At 56.5% G+C, this 24,577-nt stretch overlaps 1 protein-coding gene and 1 long non-coding RNA gene across 14 annotated transcripts in view; one reads left to right on the top strand and one right to left on the bottom strand.

The window, feature by feature from the left end:
* LOC136792238 (uncharacterized) overlaps positions 1-19,433 on the top strand; it is a 33,839-nt gene extending 14,406 nt beyond the window's left edge. The window contains exons 2-3 of the long non-coding RNA XR_010835724.1: positions 5,125-5,276; positions 18,616-19,433. This is a non-coding gene — a long non-coding RNA (uncharacterized lncRNA). The remainder of the gene's footprint in view (positions 1-5,124; positions 5,277-18,615) is intronic.
* CACNA1C (calcium voltage-gated channel subunit alpha1 C) overlaps positions 17,385-24,577 on the bottom strand; it is a 521,192-nt gene continuing 513,999 nt past the window's right edge. For all 13 annotated transcript variants that reach the window (XM_067008446.1, XM_067008440.1, XM_067008436.1 and 10 more), the window contains one exon: positions 17,385-24,045. In XM_067008446.1, coding sequence (XP_066864547.1) covers positions 23,743-24,045 — 303 coding nt within the window. In that variant the 3' untranslated portion in view covers positions 17,385-23,742. The remainder of the gene's footprint in view (positions 24,046-24,577) is intronic.

Here is a 24,577-nt window from a genome sequence, read left to right on the forward strand (position 1 = left end):
GCATTGGCAGGTGGATTCTTAACCGCTGGGCCACCAGGGAATTCCGGCATTTGAAATATTTAGGAGAATGTCATGTTAGAGGATCTGATGTGTTATACTTGTGATATTAATTTGAAACATTTAAGAGGATTTGATATTAGTCTTGTGATTTGTTTTGAATGATGTAAAGAGTCAAATGATAATAGATTTGTATAATTTAAAATGTGTTTAAAAATCGAATTACTTTTGTAATGAGTGTTCAGATTTTTAAGATAATTTGTTTTGTGGAATTTAAAAATTAAGACAAGATCTAGAGAAGGAACGTAAGTGCTTAGGACAGTTTTGTTGGCAAGAAATGGAATTCTGTCTTGTCAGGAGTTTGATGACCTTGAGAAAGTAAGCCACGTTACTTTCATGGCTATAGCTTGAAACCCCTTGGAAACCCAAGGAATCAAGCTCATTAACATATTTTCCTAAAATGTAGATGTTAAATAACTTTTAAAGAACTCTGTTGTTAGCTGCTAAGGTTAAAATTTTAAAATATAGACCATTTCACAGTCAAAGTGGTGTCAGAAGGGGGGATGAGGGAGGTCCCATCTGTTGGAATCTGAAAGGATTTTGATGAAATGGCTGTCGTTGAGAAAAGAGGGTGCACAGGAGAGGAGGGCGTTTTAGGCAAAGGAATCATTGAAAGGAGAGGCATAGAGTCTTCCTGGGCCTGCAGCCAGGGGGACTGGATTGTAGAGGAGTGGTAGCAGGAGGGTCAGGCTGCTTACATCCCTGGGCTGTGAGAAGGCTTTGGGGTGTGCTGAGCAAGGGGGTGGCACCAGCACAATTCTGACTCAGCAGACTCATTGGCAGCGCATGTGAGGTGGATCGCGGGAGCGGGGCCTGAGTGCCAGAGGACCTGTTTAGTCACTGGCTTTTTTGTTCATCCACTCATCCATCCATCATCTCTCTATCCATCCACCCATCCACCCATCTAGCTATTCATCCATCCATCCACCCATCCATCCATCCACCACACATCCATCCATCCATCCATCCATCCACCCATCCATCCATCCGTCATCTCTCTATCCACCCATCCATCCACCCATCCATCCATCCGTCATCTATCTATCCATCCATTAACCCATGTTAAGAGCAGTGTCCACAGGCCGCTGGGGGCACCTAGCACAGGCTGAATGGCTCATGGTTAGGAGAGACAAGGCAAAACACCCTAGAGAAGGATGGGTACCTGGTTACATGTCTCATGTGCCTCAGTCCACCTAAGAGATAATGAGCTATTGATATTTAGGGTGGTGGTAGTGGACACAGAAAGGAAGAAATGAAGGAACTCTGTTATAACATTTCAAACGTGAAAATAGTACAACGAAACCCACGTGCCCACCCCCTCAGTTCAGTCGTTACGAACCCCTTGTCATGTTTGCATTCCCTGTGTCTGTGCACGTGGGTATGTGCGTCTCAGAAACATTTGAAAGTTGTAGATATCATGATACTTGACCCCAAAATATTTCAGCAAGCATCCCCTAAGAGGAAGGACAGCTTACCTAAACAAAATGCCTTTATTACATCGAAGAAAATTAACATGAGCCCCCTAAAGTTCAGTTCGTATTCAAATTCCCCCAATTGTGCCCCAAATGTTTTCACAGTTGCTTTTCTTAAAGTAGGGCTCACTTAAGTTTTACACACTGCATGAGGTTATGTCATGTCTTTTTAAAAAAAAATTTATTTATTTATTTGGCTGTGTCAGGTCTTAGCTGTAGCATGCGGGATCTTCGTTGAGGCATGTGGGATCTCTCTTGCGGCGCACGGGCTTCTCTCTAGTTGTGGCGTGCAGGGTTTTTTTTTTTTTTTTTTTTCCTCTCTAGTTGTGGCGCACGAGCTCCAGGGTGCGTGGGCCCTGTAGTCTGTGTTCCCCAACCAGGGATCGAACCCTGGTCCCCTGTATTGGAAGGCAGATTCTCTACCACTGGGCCACCAGGGAAGTCCCTGTCATGTCTTTTTAAATCTAGAATATTTCCTTTGCCGTTTTTGTTTTTTCAATGACATTGAATATTCCACATTTTTCTATTTGCCTGGCAGTTCCCTGGTGGTGTCTCTCTGCATGATTTTTTCTATTCCCTGTACTTCCTGTAGACTGGGAGCGAGGTCCAAAGGCTCGATTTGATACAGGGTAGACGTTTTGGCAAGAGCAATGCCCAGGGAATGCTGTCTATTTCATAAGACATCACATCAGGAGGCCATGAGGTCAGGTTTTGTATTATTTCTTTTGCTTATTTTGGACAGCTTTGTAGAGATATATTCACATACCGTACGATGTACCCATTTAAAGGGTACAAGCTGTGTAACCACCGCCAAGTTTGTCTCCCTATAACCCCTGCTGAGTCCAATCACCTGGCTGCCCTGGTGACCAGCTGAGAAGAGAGACTTAATTTCATGAACATTTGTCAGTCGTGAGCCCACCCCTGCCTGAGGCGCCAGACAAAGAAAGACCTGGGATGGAGAACATGGGAGACTCCAGGTGAGCTGTGAAAGCGCCGCCTGAGCGGGGTGGGAGACAGAAGTCAGATCTCAGGGAGGATGTGGGTGTCAGGAAGTAGGGGTCCCATGGGGCAGACTTGAAGATGATGCCTCAGTCACCCTCGGAAAGCAAGTGCTGGGGCGCTGGCTGGAGGGGGCAGGGTGACCCTCAGGGCAGGGCCGGCTGGAGCTCGGCCCCCCAGCACCTGCGTTCTGTGCTCTCAGCCTCACGGGCTCATCTCAGGCCCCTAGGACCTCAGTTCTGCGTTTGCACAGGGCAGCTTGACAGATGAGCTCGGGAAATCTGAGGCCCAGGTGGGAGGGGAGGGGGGAAACCGTGTTTGCTGAGTGCAGACCCCAGGCCGGCCTGGCAGGGCTCCACGACCACCTGTGACGTGGGGATTTTATAGACCCGCAAACAAGTCTGCAGAGGTTAAGTGATTGCCCCAAGGCCACCTAGCTGTGGTTTGCTTGCACAAGAATTAAATATAAATAACCAGGTTTTTTTTTTTTTTTTTTTTTTACTGAGGTGTAGTTGATTTACAATATTATGTTAGTTGCAGGTGTACAACATAGTGTTTCAATATTTTAATAGATTATACTCAATTTAAAGTTATTACAACGTGGTGACTATATTTCCCTGTGCCGTACAATATATCCTTGGAGCTTTTTACCTGCTTTATACATAGTCGTTTGTACCTCTTCATCCCCTCCCCCTACCTTGCCCCTCCCCACTTTCCTCTCCCCCTGGTAACCACTGGTTTCTTCACTGTATCTGTGAGTCTCTTTGTTCCTGAACCAAACCTGAGTCCTTGTCGAGTGCAGGAAAGTCAATCTGCTGGGCTCTTGTGGGGTGTGGTGAAGCAAAGTCCAGCGTTTACTGCAGGCGTCCAACGTGCTGCCAAGCAAGGAGAATGGGCAGCTCAGGCTCAAAAGACCCAAACTCCCCTTTGGCTTTCAGGGAAGGGTTTTTATTTTTATTTTATTTTTATGTATTTATTTGGCGGTACGCGGGCCTCTCACTGCCGTGGCCTCTCCCGCTGCGGAGCACAGGCTCCGGACGCGCAGGCTCAGCGGCCATGGCTCACGGGCCCAGCCGCTCCGCGGCACGTGGGATCCTCCAGGACCGGGGCCCGAACCCACGTCCCCTGCATCAGCAGGCGGACTCTCAACCACTGCGCCACCAGGGAAGCCCCAAGGGAAGGGTTTTTAAAGGCAACCTTAGAGGTGAGGGGTGCAGGAGCCGTGATCAGCTCATGGACACTCCTCTGATTGGCTGGTGGTGAGGTCATCAGGAGTCGGCATCATCAACCTTCTGGTTCCAACTGGTTTGGGGTCTACGTGCTTGTGGGCAGCAGACAGTTAACTTCTCCTGCCTGGTGCGGGTTTCAGTATCTGCAAAACAGCTCAAGGATATGACTCAGAATATCCTCTACAGCCCCTGAGAAGGAACTAAAGGTCCATGACTTTGTTTAATGGCTAAACTATTATTATTTTGTCTTGCTTGAGCACTATTCTTTGTTCCTGCGTTTTCTCACTTCTCTGATTAAATTTGTTCTTTGGAATGCAGGGAAGGCCTAAGAGGCTAAGGCTTCTCTATAGACAAGAAGCAGGGGACACGGGTGGAGGGGTTTGTCCCTGAGAAAGCCCCACAGGGTCCTGCTTGGTTTCATGTGTTGTTATATTCATTCATTTTTTTTATCTTTTAAATTCCACACATAAGTGATAACATACGGTATTTGTCTTTCTCTAACTTATTTCACTTTAGCATAAGGTCCTCCAGGTCTATTCATGTTTTTGCAAATGGTAAAATTTCATTCTTTTTTATGGCCGAGGAGTAGTCCATTGTATATATATATATATATATATGTATCACATTTTCTATATCCGTTCATCTGTTGATGGACACTTAGGTTGCTTCACGTCTTGGCTACTGTAAATAGTGCTGCCGTGAACATTGGGGTGCATGTAACTTTTCGAATTAGTATTTTCATTTTCTTGGGATAAACACCCAGAAGTGGAACTGCTGGATTATATGTTAGTTCTATTTTTAATTTTCTGAGGAACCTCCATGCTGTTCTCCATAGTGGCTGCACCAATATACAATCCCACCAACAGTGCGGGAGGGTCCCCTTTTCTCCACACCCTCTCCAGCATTTATTATTTGTGGTCTTTGTGATGGTGGCCGTTCTCGCAGGGGTGAGGGGGCACCTCACTGTGGTTTGGATTTGCAGAGTGCTTCCCGCTCCCTCGTACCACCCACGCCCCTCTCTTGGACCTCCTGGGAGCCTCAGTCCCTAGAACCTCCTCTTGCCCTCCGTCTCATGGCCCCTCTGGCCCCTCTTCCTTCTCTGCTCGGCCTGGGTTCGAGGCTGGCCGTGGGGACGCTCGCTGGCTGAGTGCTCCAGTCTCCTGGTTCGGGGTTGTGACGCTGGCACTTGGAGTCACCGAGCGCAGGGCCGACCTGGGCGCGGCTCCGGGAGACGCCACGAGCCCTGGCATCTGCATGAACGTGCCCCCAGACGTTGCGTCACCCCAGCGTCGGCTCGCGTGCGGGGTCCCAGCTGAGGTTCCTCCTTCCTTCCGTCCCTTCCTTCCTTTTCCTTTGTTCTTTCTCAGGTTGGAACCAGCCAACGAGGTGTGGACAGGACATATGAAGTCAAGGTTCTAGTCACTGCACTCAGACCTGGTACCTGGGGCATCCTTGTTCCTTGTGGAGTCAAACCTGAGGCTCCTCATCGTGAGAAGTCTGCACAGCGGGGACTCTTCAGGTAAGGGCCTCCCAGAAGCAGAGGCTTTTCATACCGTTTTTAGGCTAAAAGACACCAGGAACCCAGACCTTCTGTGTTGCAAAATCTCTAGGGAACATCCTGTCTGTCAGGGCTGCGGTGGCCAAGCCACTCCTGGACCTTCAGCCCCAGGAAGGTTGGGGCGTGTGGTGCGTCTTCCCTGCAGAGCCTCTGTTTACCCAGTGATGCTACTTGGCCGGTCTTGTATCTGTCTGATGGTCTAGTGTCCTGAGTGTGATTGTTTCCTGTTGCTGAGCAGCTTTGAGGGTTCCCAGTCGGGGCTCACACGTACGTCATGGTCCTAGGGCTGCCCAGCTCCCGGGAGGGTCGATGCCCATCTCGGGGCACTGCTGCAGCCAGATCACCACCAGGACCAGCACAGGACAGGGTCCCCCAGGCTCACTTTCAGGTCTTAGGTTCCGAGTGACCCCACTGAGAATGCCTTCTCTGGAGATCGGGCTGGGCGCCCGGCCTGTGTGCTCGCGGGTCCCCATTCCTCCCATCCTAACGGTTGACCCCGTGTTGGAATCATCCGTATCCTGTCTCCCCTGCGGGCAGGAGGCTCTGGGAGACGGCTGACCACGTCCAGGGCCTTCTATGCGGTCGTGGCCCCAGCACGTAGCCCGGCGTCTGGCACATAGTAGGTGCTCAGGAAACAGTGGTTGAATTAATTATCCTTTAAAAAAACCATTTTTAATATTTTTACACCTGTGTTCATAGCAGCGCTACTCTCACAACGGCCCAAAGGTAGCGGCCACCCAAGGCTCTGTTGGTGGGTAAATGGGTAAACACAGGGTGGTCCATCCACACAGTGGAATAGTATTCAGCCGTTAAAAAGAAGGAAATTCAGACACCTGCCACAACACGGGTGAACCTCGAGGACGTGCTGCTCGGTGAAATACGCCGGTCGCTGAAGGACAGATACTGTCTTATCCCTCTTATGCGAGCTTCCTAGGGTAGTCAGATGTATTAAAACAGAAGGTAAAGGGTGGCTGCCAGGGGCTGGGGTCGGGAGGAGATGGGGCGTTAGCATTTAGTGGGTGTAGACGGTTCGTTTGGGAGGATGAGAAAGGTCTGGAGACGGATGGTGGCGTTGGTTGCACAACACACGAATGTACTAAATGCCGTTGAACTGTACGCTTAAAAATGGTCAAAATGGTGAATTTTATGTGATGTATATTTTACCACAAAGATTAACTGCACTAAAAAATCATCTTTAGTAAATTCCAAGTGAAAGAAGTAGAACCTCCAAGTAATATGATAGAGAAAGAGAGAGAGAGAGAGGGAGATGGGTCAGGAGGGGCTCCTGCGGGGGGCACGGGGGTCAAGGTCCAGGGCCCACGGTGGGCAGGTCGGGTCCGCGGCGCCTCGTGGGGCCCCTCGTGGAGGTCCCGCCTTCCCCAGCTCATTACCCCGGCACCCGCCGCGACGCTGGCAGTCACTTCAACCGAGATGATTAAGCGAGCACGCGGGGCTTCTGTGCCACCGTCCTTGGCATCTCCCCGGCAGCTGCCCGGGAAGCAGGGGCGCCGGGCCAGGGCGGCCCTGGGAACAAAACATCGTTCCCACGGCAGACTGTTGTCCCAAGACCACCGCAGCTGTGTCCCCGTCCTGCGGGATTTCTGCAAGGAGACCCTGCCTCTCCTCTCGTCAGCAGGTGGGGCTGTTTCCGTCCCCTCGAGTCCCAGGTGACAGAGGTGACATTGTGTGGCTGCCGAGGGCCCCCTCACAGTGGTTCCCCCTGTGATACTGTGCGAGGAGCCCACTGCCCGGCAGGAGCGAGGCTGGAGATGGCCCTGAGGCTGGCGAGGACGTGCAGGGAGAGGCTAGGCGGGGGCCGGGCACGTGCCACGCGCGTGACCATCCCGCTCGGCCCTGCTGACCCCAGCTGACCCCTGCTGACCCCAGTCGGGACAGAACAACAGCCAGCTGGCCCTGCCCAGGCTTTTGATGCAGAGAGTTGTTAGAAATAAATGTCAGCGCTGTTCTGAGTCACTCAGTTTTGAAATGGTTTGGTTTCCAGCACTAGATCACCAAACCGCACCTTCCACCGAGTTAAACACCAGAGTGTAGCGCTCTGGGCCATACCCCACTCCAGTTTTTATTCACGTCGTATAGTGAAATGAGTAAAGAAGAAGCAAGTCGGCCTGCCTCTCCACCGTTCCAGGGCCTGTCCGTCCCCGTTTGCAGCGGCCGGCGGCCGGCGTGCTGTGTTTATTGACCATACAAGGTTTTGTGGTGTTTCCTCCCTTGGTGCTGTGTTTTCCATTCACACACTCGATGAGCGTTGGGTGAGATCCACTTCACGCCGGCACCGAGGCTTTAGAGCTGAATCACTGCATACCATTTTTTCCTCATATTTTTGACCAGAATTGACATAATCTTCCCTTTGAAATTACTCTTTGGATTGAACACAAATTGATCCAGGTGGTTTTTTTCTTGCCTCTTTGTACATTTTAGCTCCAAAGAACTTATGGTACCTTACAATATGACCTATGGTATCAAACCATAAAGACACAATTAGAATTGAAAGTATCAGGACAGGAAGATAAATACGCCATGAAGCTAGTCTAATGGGATCGCCGCAATTGAGTGTGTAGTGCCGGGACTTCCGGCGAAAGAAGACAGTGAATTAGTCATTCTCGTCGCTTCTCGTCGCTCGGTCAAAGCAAGCACACCAGTCTTCTAGTGGAGACGGAGACTGACTCGCTGCTTGGGAGGGGGGGAGGGGACCAGAGGTGAGCGGTGGGGACGGCCCGAGCAGTCGCCAGACGCCAGCGCTCTCCGTGCGGGGGCTCGGCTGGGGGAAGAGTGCGTTGACGGGGGACGGGGGCGCCGTGAGGGGCTTCTGCAGAGGCAGAAGCCGAGGATGCAGGGAGAGAGGGCTGGTCCACGAGGCCGGGGGAGGCCAGCGGGGCTGCGACCTGGGCTCAGAGGGAAGGAGCGCGGTTCTCGCTGCGCTCTGTGTGCCGCGCGCTCTGTGCGCCGCGCCCTGTGTGCCCTGCGCCCTGTGCGCCGCGCCCTGTGTGCCCTGCGCCCTGTGCGCCGCGCTCTGTGTGCCCTGCGCCCTGTGCGCCGCGCTCTGTGTGCCCCGCGCTCTGTGTGCGCCGCGCTCTGTGTGCCCCGCGCTCTGTGTGCCCCGCGCCCTGTGCCCCGCGCCCTGTGCGCCCCGCGCCCTGTGCGCCGCGCGCCCTGTGCGCCGCGCTCCGTGTGCCCCACGCTCCGTGTGCCGCGCGCCCTGTGTGCCGCGCCCTGTGTGTCGCGCCCTGTGTGCCGCGCTTCAGTGAGACGAGACTGGGGGGCCTGGAGGTCGATGGGGGTGAGGAGCTTCCGGACCCTCCTTGTCGACCCTCCAGGCTCAGCCCGTGGGGCATCTGGACCCAGGAGCTGGTGGAAGCTCAACTTCCAGAGCAGGCCCTCCACCCCACGCCCCCTTCTAAACTCCAGGAGTCCTGACCTGAGGGCGCCTCCACCTGCTTTTCCGAGCGCGGGGATTCGTGGGCACCGTGGGGGCCAGTGGGCAGCTGGGGGCAGATTCCCAGGAGCGGGGCGGTTGGGGGGAAGGAGGGTCCCATGGGCTCCGGCGCTGGGGAGGGGGAGGCCAGGTGGGGCCTCGGCGCTGTGGCCGCAGAAGCAGGGGTGCAGGTGGTCCCGCCGGGCTCCGTCCCTGCAGAAGGTCAGCTTCTGCCGTGGGCCTAGTCACCGGTCGGCACGTGTTGCTGGACTTCGGCTCTTTATTTGAGGCCACAAAGCCGTCCCGAGGGAAGAGGGGCCAGGAGGTCTGGGCCTGGAGCCCGGCCTTTACTTTTCCCCCGGGAGCAGCAGGTGAGGTATGGCCACATGGGGTCCTCTTTCTTCCCCTGAGCTTGTCCCAAGGCCGGGCTCTGGGTTCCCCAGTCCTGGTTCCGGCGCCTCCCTGCGCTGGGCTGTCTGCCTGGAGGGAGTTAATGTTCTGAGCCTCCCTTTTCGAAGCTGGAAAGTGAGACTGTTCGTCTCATGAGATTGCTCTAAGGATCAAGGGAGACCGTGAGTGCCTGACTGTCGGCTCAGCGCAGCACCCCACGTGCTCCCTGCTGGCCCCTTCACCTCCACCCCCCGACCACCGTCCCCCAGCAGTGCCAGCGCCTCGGCAGATGCCTCTCATGCTTCCCACGTGTGGGCTCCTTGCCTGGGACCTGATATGGGGGGTGACTTCGAAACATTGCTAAGTCTTAGGTGCCTTTTAAAGAGACTCTTCAGGGCTTCCCTGGTTGCGCAGTGGTTAGGAATCTGCCTGCTAATGCAGGGGACAGGGGTTCGATCCCTGGTCGGGGAAGATCCCACATGCTGCAGAGCAACTAAGCCTGTGCACCACAACTACTGAGCCTGCGCTCTAGAGCCCACGAGCCACAACTACTGAGCCTGTGTGCCACAACTACTGAGTCTGTGCACCACGACTACTGAGCCTGCACTCTAGACCCTGCGAGCCACAACTTCTGAGCCTGTGTGCCACAACTTCTGAGCCTGTGCGCCACAACTACTGAAGCCTGTGTGCCTAGAGCCCATGCTCCGCAACGAGAAGCCACCGCAATGAGAAGCCCACAGACCACAACGAAGTGTAGTGCCCGCTCTCCTCAGCTAGAGAAAGCCCACACACAGCAGCAAAGACCCAATGCAGCCAAAAATAAATAAAATAAATTTAAAAATAGACTCTTCAGCATTATCTGTGACAATTTTTCAATAAAAATACAGAGCATTAAAAAAAACCCAGAAAATGACAAGTGTTGGCAAGGATGTGGAGAAATTGGAATCCTTGTACACTGCTGATAAAAATGTAAAATTGGGGAATTCCCTGGCGGTCCAGTGGTTAGGACTCAGTGCTTTCACTGCCGAGGATCCCGGTTCACTCCCTGGTTGGGGAACTAAGATCCTACAAGCTGCACAGCATGGCCAAAAAAAAGAAAGAAATTAAAAAGAACTGCATTATTCAGCAGTTCTACTTCTGGGTCTGTACTTGCAAGAGTTGATTGCAGGGCTCAAACATATTTACACACCTGCATTCATGGCAGTGTTATTCACAAGAGCCCAAAGGTCGAAGCAACCCAGGTGTCCATGGACGAATGAATAGATGAACACAGTATGGTCCACCCGAACATGGGAACGTTATTCAGCCTCGAAAAAGGAAATTATGACACACGCTACAATGTGGATGCACCTGAGGACACTTTGCTAAGTGACATAAGCCAGACACAAAAGGACAGATACTATATCTTTCTTCTTCAAGGAGGTCCTTAGAATAGCCAAATTCATAGGGACAGAAAGTAGATGTTGGTTACCACGGGCGGGGGGAGGGGGTGGGGAGCTAGTGTCTAACGGGGACAGAGCTTCTGTTTGGGAAGATGAGGAAGTTCTGGAGATGGGTGGTGGTGAGGGTTACACAACAATGAGAATGCACATAATGCCAGTAAAAATGGTCAAAATGGTAAATTTTGTGTTACGTATATTTTACCACAATTGAAAAAACACCCAAGGCATTTGTTAAATACTCTAAACTTCAAGTTAAATAACTGGTCACTGTCGTTTATATGAACATATGTAAGAGGACAAACCCTGACAGTTACCCAAGTTAAGTTGATAAAGATGTGAAGCATTTTCCTCTTCTGTTAAGGTGATGTGTCTAAACCTCCGGCACTTATATAGGCCAACGGTAGGCGGTCCGTAGGTGGTCTGTGTTTTATTACTATTATATCAATTTTTCTTTTTCTGCCACACCACGTGGCTTGTGGTATCTTACTCCCGACCAGGGATCGAACCCGGGCCCCTTGAAGTGGAAGCATGGTGTCTTAACCACTGGACCTCCAGGGAAGTCCCTTGTTATTTTTATTTTTAAATTTTTTTTCCTTGTTATTATTATAGATAAATTCTGCTGATAGGTACCCTGCAGAGAGTTGTGGATGGAGCTGAGGTAGGGTGCAGGAAAGTAAAAGGAGTGCTCTACTCCTTCTGGCTCCAGTCTTAGGAAATTTCCTGGCAAAGATACAAAGTATAGATTGCCATGGGGCTTTCAGAACAGCCAGACACACCCAGAGTTGCTGAAGTCACTTTTTCGTTCCTTCCTTCCCTCATCGCTGTATCAAGTCTAGTTCGTCCTTGTGAGCGATGGTCTGTGCTGGACAACACGGGCATTGCAAACGTGAGCAGGGTGATTTCCTGGCCTCCAGAGGCTTATCAAAGCAGAGATGAGAGTTACATGTGGAATAATAAGCAGCTGGGTGTGTCCCCAGGCGGGCAGCCTTTGTCCTGGGCTGAGGGTGGAGAGAGGCAGGACCACGTCCAGGGAAGAGTGCAGGTACCGGTGGTCACGATGTGAAGCCACTGCTGGTGGTGGTCCGACTCGAGCGGACTCCCGGGATGTGCCTGGGCGCCCGGCACGTGCTCTCACGTCCTGCCCCTTTGCTCTCGTTTTCTCTCCCCTCCCGTCCCGAGGCCGGCCGGGGCCCTCCCGACCCTGAGCGTCCGAGGTGATGGCTGGGGTGGCGGTGGCCGCCCTGATCTCTGTGCTGCACTCGGTGACTGGCGACAAGTCTGGCCACTAGGTGGGGCCGCAGCTGTGTTTCGGCTTCGTCGCTGTGTACGAAGTGGTGGTGTGCGTGGTCTCCATGCCCCGGGCCCTCATCCACGAGGACTTCTGGTGCCATGGCAGCATCCCCTGCCGCCGCTTGGCCGAGTGCTTTGAGAGTAATGTCAGCAGCCTGGCCGTGGGGCTGTGGTATTTCTTCTTCTTCATCTTCCTGGTGCTCTTCTTCCTCATGGGGTTCTTCACGGCCCAGGTCCGGCACAAGCAGATCAAGGCCAGGTCGGTGGGGCCGGTGGCAGGGGACGTGGAGGAGGGCTCCGTGGTGGGCATCCGGGAGCAGGTGCCCTCTCCGAAGACGGCCGTGCCCAGCTTCTCCCAGGAGAAGCTGCTGCTGTGTACCTGCCGTACTTCCTGCTGCAGGTGGGCGCGCAGTGCGTGTTCCTGTTCCTGCTCAGGTACCTGCGCCTGCCCCCGGTCAGCCAGGCCGCCGTCCGCTGCAGCACTGCCAGCTGCCCCGGGCCCTTCTTCTGCCTCATCCGCGGCTCCACAGAGAAGCGGGTGTCGATCTACACACTCAGCACCGTTTCCATCGTGATCATCCTCTTCTGCTCCGGCTTCTTCTACAGCATCCACCACTACTTGCTCAAGGGCCTACCCGGCGCCACCTCCTGGCCCGGCTGACGCTGGGGGGTCTGGCTCCTTCCGATCTGTGTCCTTGTGGGGCTTCCTCCCGCCAACCCTGGCTTTCCTCCCCCGCAAAATAAATCTGTGTGCTCACGTCCTCTGCCCGTAGCCAGGCTCGGGTTGTTTAACTGGGGGTGGGGGTGAGTGGGGGCACGTGGTGACAGGTCCAAGATCCTCCCCAGGGCCCACGACGCAGAGCTTCCCGCCTTGCTCTTCCAGCGTCTTCCAATAGCTCGGAGGAGCTGAGAGCTGCAAAGGTCCAAGGAGGTTGGTGGGCCCCCGGGATGCGCCGGAAATGCAGAGGGTGGGGCCGCAGCCCCGCCTGTGCCCTCCCTGCCAGCGTGATGCTCCCACATCACTTAGGTGGACGTGGTTGGGATTTCCCCCTCGTGTAGCCTCGGTTCTGAGGCTGACTGTGCAGATCAGGTGGCCTCCAGAGACCTTCCGCCCTGATGTCCCAGCCTTTGTGTAATCCCTCCCTTTTGAGCTCAGGCAGGAACCATGAGTTGCTTCTAACCCACCAGATGTCACGCCTGTGAGATAGAAGACTCTCCCTTACTGGCTTTTTTTTTTTTTTTTTTAATTTTAATTAATTATTTTTATTTTTATTTATTTTTGGCTGTGTTGGGTTTTCATTGCTGTGCGCGGGCTTTCTCCAGCTGAGGCGAGCGGGGGTCACTCTTCGTTGCAGTGCACAGGCTTCTCGTTGTGGTGGCTTCTTCTGTTGCAGAGCATGGGCTCTAGGCGTGCGGGCTTCAGTAGTTGTGGCTCACAGGCTCAGTAGTTGTGGCTCACAGGCTCCAGAGCGCAGGCTCAGTAGTTGTGGCCCACGGGCCCAGCTGCTCCGTGGCATGTGGGACCTTCCCGGACCAGGGCTCGAACCCGCGTCCCCTGCATTGGCAGGCAGACTCTCAACCACTGCGCCACCAGGGAAGCCCTCCCTTACTGGCTTTGAAGGGAGGGACTTTGGGGGGAGGAGCACGGCAAGGAAGTGCAGGCATCCTCTTCGAGGTGAGAGGGGCCCCCAGCTGATGGCCAGCAGCAAAACGGGGACCTCAGTCCTGAAACCGAGAGAGGCCCTATGGGCCCCCATCTCTTGTAGGCAAGGTTCTAGCCTCCATGACCTTCCCTGGGTTCCAAAGGGCAGATTCGAAGAGTTGCTCATCAAGGGAGGAGCAGCCAGGAAACCACCTGAGGCGAGACTAACGGGACCAGGGAAGCTCGCCAAGATGAGGAGACTGACCACCTGAGACCCTGCCCACACCCTCATCTTGTCAGCAACCCCAGCCACGAACCACTGTTATAAAACCCCTCATCACATCCTCTGGGGTTGGGACACAGTTTTCGAGGCAGGAGTCCACCGTGTCCCCCTTTGCCCGGCAAAGCAATGAAGCTGTTCTTTTCTGCTTCACCCAAAACTCTTTCTCTGAGATCCGATGTGGCACTCGTGCAGAGAAGCTGAGCTTTCGGCATCAGTCCTATCACCGCAAAGGAATCGAATTCTGCTCACAACTTAAATGAACTTGGAAGTGGCTTCTTCCCCAGTCAAGCCCCCAGGTGGGAACACAGCCCAGGGTGCCCCGGACGGCAGTCTCAGGAGCTGGCGGTGGACTCAGCCCGGGCTCCTGACCCACAGAAACTGGGGGATAATGCAAGCGTGTTGTTGTAAGCTGCTAAGTTTGTGGAAATTTGTTGCATGGCATAGAAAACGAGCGCACTGACACCAGGGCCCCACCTGGTACAGGAGCCCCCGGAAGCTGGGTGGTCTCAGCTTTCGTGCGTCTGTGGAGGCGTGCTTCTCTTCCATCCCAGGAGATGATTCTCCTTTGCTCTCTCCGGCAGCTGGCCCAGCCCCAGCCTAAGCGGCCTGTGCCAGGGACCGAGGCCACTGCTGCCTTTGCCCCTTCTCCCTGGATAAGGGAGCCCCTGCACAGGCCAGCTCAGCATCTTGAATGACCCACTGGCTCTGCGCTGGGCCCAGCAAGACAGGACCTGAGGGCCCAGCACCTTCCGTCGCACATACTGTCACGGATACGTGACCTTGCTGGGCTCACAGCCCAGCCCACCCCTGCCCCCAGGCACAAAGCCTCCAGATGCACCCCGACTCCCACCCCAGGCTGGGCGTCTTTGTGCAGACTGTGTGCAGGCCCTGTGCAGCCCCCCTTAGAACCTCAGCTGGGCTGTGGGGAGACTACAGCCTGTGGGTGAGGCTTCACCCAGCGCATTCTTGGTGTTGTTAGAAGGAGGGTTACTCCTGGGACGGGTGGGGCATCATAGGGCAGAATCAGAGCCAAGCATTGCTGTCTGCCCAGCGCCCAGAACGGTGTCGGGTACGTACCAGGGACTCAAGGAGTACTCTTTTGGACCATGAGAGTATAAGCACGTGGTCTCAGAGAATCTGGGCCTGTTTCTGGAGCTTGTAGGCAGTGGTGACACGCCTCTCAGTCAGGTTCACAGAGCTGGAATCAGGGTCTGGCTTGTGTCACAAGCAGGCCTCTCCCCGCCCCCCCCCCCCCCCCCCGGCCCCGCCGTCCTGGGCTCATGTGGTTGCAGGCGATGGTGCCCAGTGGTCAGGTCTGTGCCTCTTGTTTCAAAGAAAAGATGGAGGTTTCTCAGGGCTTCAGCTTAACCACAGGAAGGACTGGGCGCGGAGTGGTCAGCGTAGCCACGTCTGAGCAGTTACGCACGCACGTGAGGACTATTCCAGGCAGAGCGTCGAGCAAGGGCCCCGCGGGGGTTGCGAGGATGTTCAGTCAGGGGCGGAACCCACTCTGGTCGTTTGAACAGGGAGAGGTTATAACACAAAGGCTGGTGAACGAGTCAGAGGTGGTTAGCGACTTACAGGGGTTGAAAGAGGACTCTGGGTTTATGGAAGTACCGGAGGGCAGCTCCTGCCACGAGGGCCGAGGGAGCCTGGACGTGGAGGACGGTGTGGCTGCACAGGGGCGAGCCATCTGCGGGGATGGAGAGGCCGGCCAGAGGGGGCAGGGAGCCGGCTCGCGGGGCCCCCGAGGCGGCCGCTGCCGGCCCCATACCCCCAGCACTGGCTGCTGCACTCAGCAGTGGCCCATTGGGAGGAATTCCCGTGTTTGCCCACGGCCTCCCGGGCCCTTCCAGTACATCTGTCCTGTCTTTTGACAAACCCGGACCTCAAGGCATCCAGCAAGGGAGAAGTGCCACAGGGTCCAGCCCAGGGCCATAAAGCAGGGGGAAAAGTGTGGCCCTGGGGCTGGCAGCTGGCTCGGTACCCCCCCGGGCCACTCAGCGTCTGTGTGAGCTCCTAGCCCATGGGACTTCCGAAGGACAGAGGGCACCTCTGCTTGGGGGAGGGGCCTGCACACCATCCCGGAAGTGGGGACCGTCCCAGCAGCACCCTGCCCGGCGCTGGCTGCATTCGGTGCTTCCAAATGGGGCCACGGCTCCAAGGGAGTTTTTTCACCTGATGACTGCATTAGAAAGGAAATTATGTACGAGGAGCTGCAGCCAATGAAAAGCGTAGGTGCCTTTTATTATTAGCTGGAAAGGTGTCTGTTAACGTTCACGGTGGGGCTCCGCGAAGGCCGGACTGAGCCCCTCACTCGCTCATGGGCAGCCGAGGGTCTTCCAGCCCCATTTCCCGCGGCCTGACTTTTGGGCGGACGGGTCCAGATGGGCCTCGGAGAGCAGGGGCTTGAGAGCCTGCGGAGCCCACCTACCAGGCAAGCCGCGTGCAAACGGAGATACACAGGAGGCAGGCGGGAAAAAGCAAGCCCGGGAGAGCGTCAGGTGTGTCCACCGACTCGCCACCACGCGGCCGTCCTGCCCCCTCGTCACGGGCCCAACTCATAGCGACTTCTCTGGGCAGGCAGACCAACGATCACACCCGTCGTGGGGAGGAAGGAGGGAGTGGGCAGGGGCAGACCTGAGCAGCGAGCCACAGCGCAGCGTCGCAGAGGCCGGCCGTGCGTGAGGGCCGCTCCCAGGGCGACGCCTGGCTCCCTCCGTCCCACTTGAGGAAGCGTGCAGAACGCAAGCAGACCAGATGCATCACAGGGCAAGTCTCCGGTCTGTCCCGGCTGATTGAAAGGATCAGCCTCAAACTTTGACGCGCGGTCACTGCTGCTCACGAGTGGTGCCTCACCGCTGACCACGCCCGAGGTCCCGGCTCCTGCTCCGCAAGCTGCACGAGCAGCCTCTCCGGGCTGGGGGGCGGGCTTGGGGCCCAGGGGCTCCAGCAGAGGAGGAGGGAGGGCGGGGATGACCCGGAATTCCCGGAACGGACTCAAATCTATGTATAGCCTTCAAAGGATTTTTTTTTATTCTTTTCTTTTTTTAATATTTTGTTTGCGCCGTGAGGCTTGCGGGGTCTTAGTTCCCTGACCTCGGACTGAACCTGTGTCCTCGATAGTGAAGGCGTGGAGTCCTAACCACTGGACTGCCAGGAAAGTCTCCAAAGTACTTTCACATACGTGCTCTCATCCCCCGACTTCTCTCCCCCTCCTTCCCCCCTCCCTCTCCTTCATTTATTCAAAACCGACTTTGTGCCTTTCCCGATTGTTGGGGGGGGGGCCGCTCTTGTCTTCGGTGGATCGTCCATTTAATTTCTCCTACTGTGTCCCTTGTCAACCTTTGACCGTTTTCCTGTTAACCTTTTCACTGAAAGGAAGACCTGGGTGATGAGATGAGTTGCTGAACTGAGGTCGGAGACCATCCCCGGGGGCAGGTTCCCGGGGGGCAGGTTCCCCGCGCTCCCCTGGCTGTGTCCTCCCCTTCGGAGGATGAGAGCGCAGTCTGCGAGTTAAGGGCGTTTCTGCGAGTCTAGGAAACGGGACGAGAAGGAGAGAGGGATGTGACCGGACCGAACCAACGTAGACATTGTTAAGAAATTTATTTGCAATTCTTGTTTTTTGTTTTTTTTTGGTTTGTTTTTTAAATAACATCATTCCTTAGATTAAAAATGCAATCTTACAGGAATATACATAGCGTCTCACACGGAGATGGCCCTGAAGCTCTTCTCGATTCCCTGGCCTTTCTCGAGGTGAGAAGGGACCCAGGCGAGGCCGCTGACTTGGGGTGATTGGATGATTACAAACTGTACAACAGTATTTACAACATGAGGCTGTGAAGCCGCAGGGCCCAGAGGGAGGTGTAGGGGACGCAGGGGGTGGGGAGGGGATGGGCGCAGGGGCGACGGCGGGGGCACCGACCTCTGAAAACGAGCATGATTGGGTGGGTCGGAGGACGAAGGGGGTCCGAGCCGCGACGAGAGGCGAGGGGGGTGGAGGGGCTGCGTCCGTACCTCCCGCACGGAGGACCTTGGCTTGGTAGCTCGGGGCGTCAAAGTAAAACAGGGAAATTGTGACAGCGATAGACACTCTGGCACCTCACCAGCCAGTGGGGGGCCCGTCACCCTGATTCTTAGTGGACGTGTGTTTTCCACGGTGGTTCTTGCTGCTACATCACAGACTAGTCCGGACCTGCTCGTGCCTTGGACATGCCGGCCTCCAGAGCCAGACCTTATTCCCTCAAGGCTCTGGGAGAACAGTGGAGGGGGGCGGGCAGGGGGGTCAAGGCCAGACTCTGAGGGTGGGTGAAATGCCCTTGACGTGCAGGCCGTAAGGGGCCTTGGCGTCTGCGTCTTCAGGGCCGCCTTCTGAAGGAGACCTTGGTGCTGGGTCGTTTGTTTCCACACCGTCTACCCGAGTCCCGAGTTCTGTTTTTCCCTTTCAAGCCTCGGCATGGTGTCTCCACCGTGGGACATCTTGGGGGACGGGGGCCTGGAACCCAGTGACCCGTCTAGGGACAGGGCCTCCCGCGCCCCCTGCTCTGGGCTTTGGGGCCTCGCAGGCCACGCCCTCAGGAGCCAGGGCAGCTGGTGGCGACCGAGGCCGGGCCCCCTTCTCCCTCATGCCAGCCCACAAGCCCGAGGGCGCCGAGTGCCCTGAAACCGACATGGCCCGCCCCTGAAACTGACAGCCCCTGACCCCAGAGCGGCTCTGATGGGAGCTCAGGGAAGCGTTTTCTCACTCACGGGTCCCCCCAGGCGGTGAACTGTCGTAAACGTCTGATTCACGTGGACTGAGTGTCACACTTCCTTTCCAGGAGCCGCGTCCAAGTCACACTGCTTATCCTGAACCCTGGGTGCCTGGATGCCCCGCAAAAGGGAGGCGCCGGCAGCAAGGCCGCCCCACCCACGGGAGGCTGTGGACTCGGCTGAGGTGACATGCAAACCCTTGTTCCGCTCTCTAGTCCCCATCTGGGCGTCCCAGATTTAGGGGAGAAAGGGAACGCCCACGGACGATCCCACCTCCCAGTGCTCTCAGGGTTCAGTGATTTGCCCAACTCAGCCCAACGGCACGTGCGATGTATTCCGCTGCGATCGCCAGTTCCCCTTCGGAGAGCCCAGGGGAGGCCGTTCTAAGACACCAGGGAGCCGCAGGGCCTTCGCCCCCCGCCTGCTGTGGACCAGACCTCCTAAACTCATGGCAAGAAAACATCCTGACTTTCAGAGTGGTGGCGTGTTCTCCATGAAGAGAAATGGTATTTAGTTCATAGTTAGTAGAATGCAGTCGGACGGCACATCTCCACCGGCGGAGCACCTCTGCTTCTCTCTCCAGCCAGCACTCAGCCTTCTGAGAGGGGGGCAAAGCCGGGGGTCCTGATCCCAGCGCGAGGGCCAGCGCCCGCCCCGTCGGGGTGCGCCCGCCCTGTCGGGGTGCGGGCGCGTGTACAAGAGCACGTGTCGGCGCGCGCTCGTACAGGGTGCAGGTCTCTCCCCCGCGACGCGGAGCCCTGGCAGAAACACATTTACCTGCTGGTTTGCTGCCTGGCCTCACAAAGCAGGGCTTCGTTGGAAACAAAAATAAATAAATAAATAAAGTTAAAACCAGAAACTGACAAAGCAGCTATGTCAGAATCTGCTCACGGGCCTCCTCTCACTGAACCCGGGGAAGAGGGGAAACGGGGGGGCTGGGGAAAGGGAGGGAGGCCCGCCCTGATGCGGGCGCAGCTGCCAGGAAAGCTGGCGCTGGCTTCATGGTGACCTCGGGGTGCCGCCCAGCCCGCCTGTCGTCCCACTGGAGCCCGTGGCCCACACGTGGGCGGAGTGGCCGCAGAGAGGGGGACAGGGCGGCAGACGCCCCTAACGGCCAGAGACAATGGTCTGGCTGGGAAAACGGCACCAGAACACTTTTGGTTTTCTCTTCTTCTACGGTCGATCTCGAGGCCTCCGCCTCTCCACTGTCCCGGCCACGGCGGGCGGTCACACCGGACGCTTCCTTCCACACAACGGGAGCAAGACACAGGGGGTCAAAACATGCCCCCTTTCGCCCCCGTTTCCCTTCGGTTCCGTGCTGGCACTTTCCGCAGACCAGAGCCTGGTCTTTAAAAAAACAGACCTGGCCTGGGCTCTGGTTCGACTGACCAGTGGCTTAGAGGGTCGACACCCAGTCGCCCTGCCCTTGGACAGCGACACGCCCGTCTTTCCAGGTCTCGCTGGGTGTGGAAATGCCACCCCCGTCCTTAGCAACGCCTGTGACGATGGTGCGGCGAGGCTGCAGGCTTCAACCCCCCGGCCTCCTCCCTGTGCTGTGGTCTAAGTTCCGTTCTGTTTCTTGGCCTATGGCGTGGGGGGCACATACTACCCACCGGCCCCTGGAAAGCAGCCCTCGCCCCCTCGACGACCTCCAAGCTCCCCCCTTGCAGGGGCTCTTCTTCCTCAGAAAGACATTACATTGGCCTTGCAGGGTGTAGTGCCCTCAGCTAAGCGATGGGGAGACGGTGTGACGGGAGGACGGCCAGGAGGAAGTGCGGGGCAGCCCAGGACCAGGCCCTGGAGCTCGGAAGCCGCGGCACGGAGGAGGGTAAAGGCGGGTAAGGCAGACCCTCGGGTCCCGTCAGACTGAGAAGATGCGGGAAGAGACCGAACGAAGCGCTTCTGAAGCAAAGCAGAGAAAAATTCACGGATCAAGACAAAATCTGGGGGAAACGTCTGCATTTTAACCCAAGACCAAAAAGAACCTTCTAGGAGGAGGGTGGAAAGGAAACAGCTGGGAATCAAGCCAAGCACGTGAGTAACTGTAAAATTAAGGTGGAAACAAGAGGCTGGCCCATCAGGGGACAAACACAAACCAGCTCCGCCAAAGCCTGAGCCTGAACCCCTCAAGCCCCTCAGGTCCTTGGCCATCACGGCTTTCCTCCTGCTGCTCATGGGTTTCAGAAGACACAAAGGTTCTGCTTTCCAAGGTCACGGCAAGATTCTGTTTTGGGTGCAGAGGCGGAGACCACGCTACGGATGAGGCTCGGGAGGGAGGATGGGCGTCGCGTTTCCGTCCCACCCTAGCGGGTCCTGAGCTCTGGCCCAGGAAGACCCCCCCCTGGATGGGCCTTTCCGACAGAGACAGAGCTGACGGCAAAGGAGAAGCACACCCGCAGTGTGCACGGGGAGGGGGGGATGCACTTGGTGGAGCCCTGGGAGTAGCTGGCATAAGCCCAGCACGAGCCGGTCGCCGAGATTTGGTGACAGACGAAAAGCCCAAAAGGGAAACAGAAGACCGCACGAGAAGGCCGAGTGTGTGCCAGCGTGTGGGAGGTCAGCTAAGAGTCCGCAGTTCTATCCAGGGGCCAAATGCACAACAAGAGCCAGCTATCAACCCCAAAGGGCTCCCTCCGCTCTCCAGCAGAACTAAGATCCTAGCAGCCGCGGCAGACATTTCGGGAAACGGGACAAAGGACCTGACTGTAACTCCTGCAAGACCTCGATGGCACCAAGAAGGAGCCCAGAGACCGGAAGGGCTGGGCTTGGAGGAAGAGGGGGCAGCCCTTGTACGTGCTCCCCCGGGGCGTGAACATCAGCCCACCACGGGAAAACGCGTCTTCGCGGCGCAGCGGGCACTGCCCGGCTTTGACTTCTAAGCTGCTCATGTACGTCAGAGCCGAGAAGGGCTGAGCGAGCCCGGGGCCGGAAGAGCCTCAGCGGGAAGGTCCGGCTGAGAGGTTGGGTCCTGCTTCCCCCGAATCGGTCACTGTTGGAATCTGTTCGAAGGACTTACACCCGGGAGATGTCCAGGCGGATGCAGGGGCAGAGAGGCGCCTCCACAACGCCTCCGGCCCTGCCCTCACCACGCGCTCCCCACGGGCCGCCTGCCCCCAGTCCTCGTCCCTCCGTGGCTGCCCTACCGCGAGGGGTGGTCTGGAGGAGATCCCGCTCCAGAATGAGGGAAAGGTGGAGAAGCGAGCGGGACGGACAGGACAGCACCTGCTACCTGGCTGAGGAACCCCCTCCCCTCCACCCTCCCGGGCAGTGGGCACTTCCCTAAGGAATGCTTGTGCCAGGGCGGGGGGTGGTGAAGGGTAAGGTCAGCCACCTTTCCCAGGGGGGAAGAGGTGACGAGAGAGGCTGCTCGGGGCGCCTCACGGCCCCTCACGGTGCAGGGCTCTCCCTGGAGAAATTCCAACTCTGAAAACCAGGGCAGAGCAGACAGAGCGACGCTGGAAAAAGACGGGTCCTGGTCTCTCAAAGCAAGACACGGATGCACCTATTACCCGAACGCAAGATATGCACAACAGTGATGCCCGAGCCTGCGTCGGGACCCACACGGGTAAGTGCCGGCACTTGCCACACAGATGACGAGAAAAGCTGTCCCCTTTCTCCCCAGCCACACGTAGAAAAGCACTTAAGAGCTCAAAGGTGAAGCTTGTCGCACTCCAAATACAAAATGATTTACTTACATGCAGCAAATATACAAGAAGTGAATCCAAAACCAAACTTAATTCATTATATTCGCTTGGCACAACTGCAATTCAGTTTTAAAAAAATATTTGTAAAATACTGAGACTGACCTGAATTCAAGTATAACGGTCTCTTCAGCAGAAACACCATCAATGCAGTAAAACATTACACGGAACAAATCGAAGCAAAACGCCTTCTGAGTTTCTCCCTTAAATTTCTGTGTGGTTTTTTAAACACAGTTTTAATGCCAACACAACTCACAACTGTATTTTTAAAATGAATATTATTGCATTGTTTTTGCATATCTTGTGGGACAGAAAATGCAGTTACTGATTCCCGTTTCAGAAGCAGAGACAGTGGTTTGCTTTTGCTTTCAAACGGCCCCAGATTCAGAGCTCCCCACCCTCAAGCCCCAAGGGGAACTGAGGACAGACTGGCGGCCCGGGCGCGGCGTGGCTGCAGACCCAGCCCACGCCCGCACACACACAACCCACCGTACACACGGCACGCACACTCGCAGAGACCCCGTGCTGCTTCCTCTCTCGGGCACGCGCTACTACACACATCTGTGCAAGACCCTGCCAAGTGCGTTGCTTGATCACCTTTAAATTATGAAACCAAACCGAAGAAATCTTGTCACTACCTAAGGAAATGATAACAAACTATTGGGCATACACCACGGCTGGTAAAACTCTCCCACGGCGGCTCTGTGGAATCCTCCGTGGAAAGGGAAACCACAACCGTTAAATTAATACAACAAAACTGAACCCGATTAACATTTGCAAAAGTGAAAACGGTTAAGATGGGCGGCTGCAAAACTTCGTAAACACTCTTCTCCCTGCCCTCCCCCTGGGAAAACAAAAGTATAAAAAACCAAAACCCCCTAAATGAAAACTGCAACATGCTGTGAAGAAAAAGGTCAAATCCCCAAACAAAAGAGCGCTGGACAGACGCTCAGCACCACCGGTCTCGTCCCGGCGGGCGGGCGCGCTCCCCCTTTGCCGACGGCGCGGCGCGGCTGTGACCACGGCCGGCTGGGAAGGGGGTCCAGACGCGGGTGGCGCAGGGGGCGGTGGCCAGCCTCGGCTTGGAGCTGAAGCGCCCTCCCCTCCCCAGGGCCCGGCCGGGGCCCCCTTCCTTCCGTGAAGGCACAGGGCCCTGGCTCTACGGGGACAGAGTGAGGCTCATACAGAATATGTGCAAAATGAGTTCTTGACAAGCAGAGCTGAAAGACACCCGTTTGGCGTAGGGTCCTGTGGGCGAGGGAGCCAGGCGGCCGCGGGGGGCCCCTCCCTGGTGCCGTGCCCTCCCCCACCGCTCCCCGCGGGACACGGACCGCGGCTGCTTCTCTCCTGGCCGCCGACTCGGTCTTGTCCCTATGAAATGAATGAAGACGCTGTTCCGGTTAACTCCAGGTCACGAGAACAGTGAGGCACTTCTGAAACGGACCCATTAGGAACATGGAGACAAATAAAAACCCGGCACCTCCGGCCCGACTGCTACAGGCTGCTGGCGAAGGCCCTGCTGTCCCGGGGCTCCTCTCCGCCCTGGCGGGGCTCGGGGCCGGGCGCCCAGGCCGCGTCCTCCGCGCCCCGCTCTCGGTCTGGCCCCGGGTCCCTGCAGTTTGCACACGGGAGCAGGGTACCGTTGGGGCTCTGCCGGGCACCGCCGCGGAGGATGTTGTCGGCCGCGCTCTCCATCTCCTCGATGGTCATGTCGCAGGCGTCGGCCAGCTCCTGGGTGGCGGCCTCGAGGAACCTGGGATCCTGAGCAAACTGCCCCAGTCCTTCTGAGATCAAGACCTGCGGGAGAGGGGCCGGGGCGGCGTTACTCCTGAGCCCGGCTCTGCCCTTCGGGGCCGGCGCAGGGGCTTCTGACTGGTCACTTCGGGAGGAGAGTGTGTGTGCGCGCGCATCGCGTGAGTACACGCGTGTGTGCCTGCGCGCCGGGCAGGAGTGGGACGGAGCGCCCTGCGGGCTTTAGGGGCCTGCGGGCCCGAGGAGAGACGGCGGGGCGGGGGCACCGTCATCAGACGCAGGCAACCTGGGCGCACGGAGGCCACAGGGGCCCTGGCCCTTCCCTCCCACCCACCCGGCGCCCCAGGACGCCCACGTGACTCTTTCCAGGAAACCGTCAGTCTCCTCTGGTGACGCCTGGCCCAGTGCCGCTGGCTGCTTTTCTGGGGGTGAGGATCCCGGGGACGATGCGTGTGTGTGTGTGCGCGCGCACGTGCGCGTATGTGCAGGACACCCCCGGCCCCTGCCCGCTCTGTCCCGAAGTGCCTGCCCACTTCCTGGCGGCCGATGAGCCTGGAACACACCCCAGCCCCCGCCT

This window comes from Kogia breviceps, chromosome 12 (genome assembly GCF_026419965.1).
Source record: "Kogia breviceps isolate mKogBre1 chromosome 12, mKogBre1 haplotype 1, whole genome shotgun sequence".
Lineage (NCBI taxonomy): Eukaryota > Metazoa > Chordata > Mammalia > Artiodactyla > Physeteridae > Kogia > Kogia breviceps.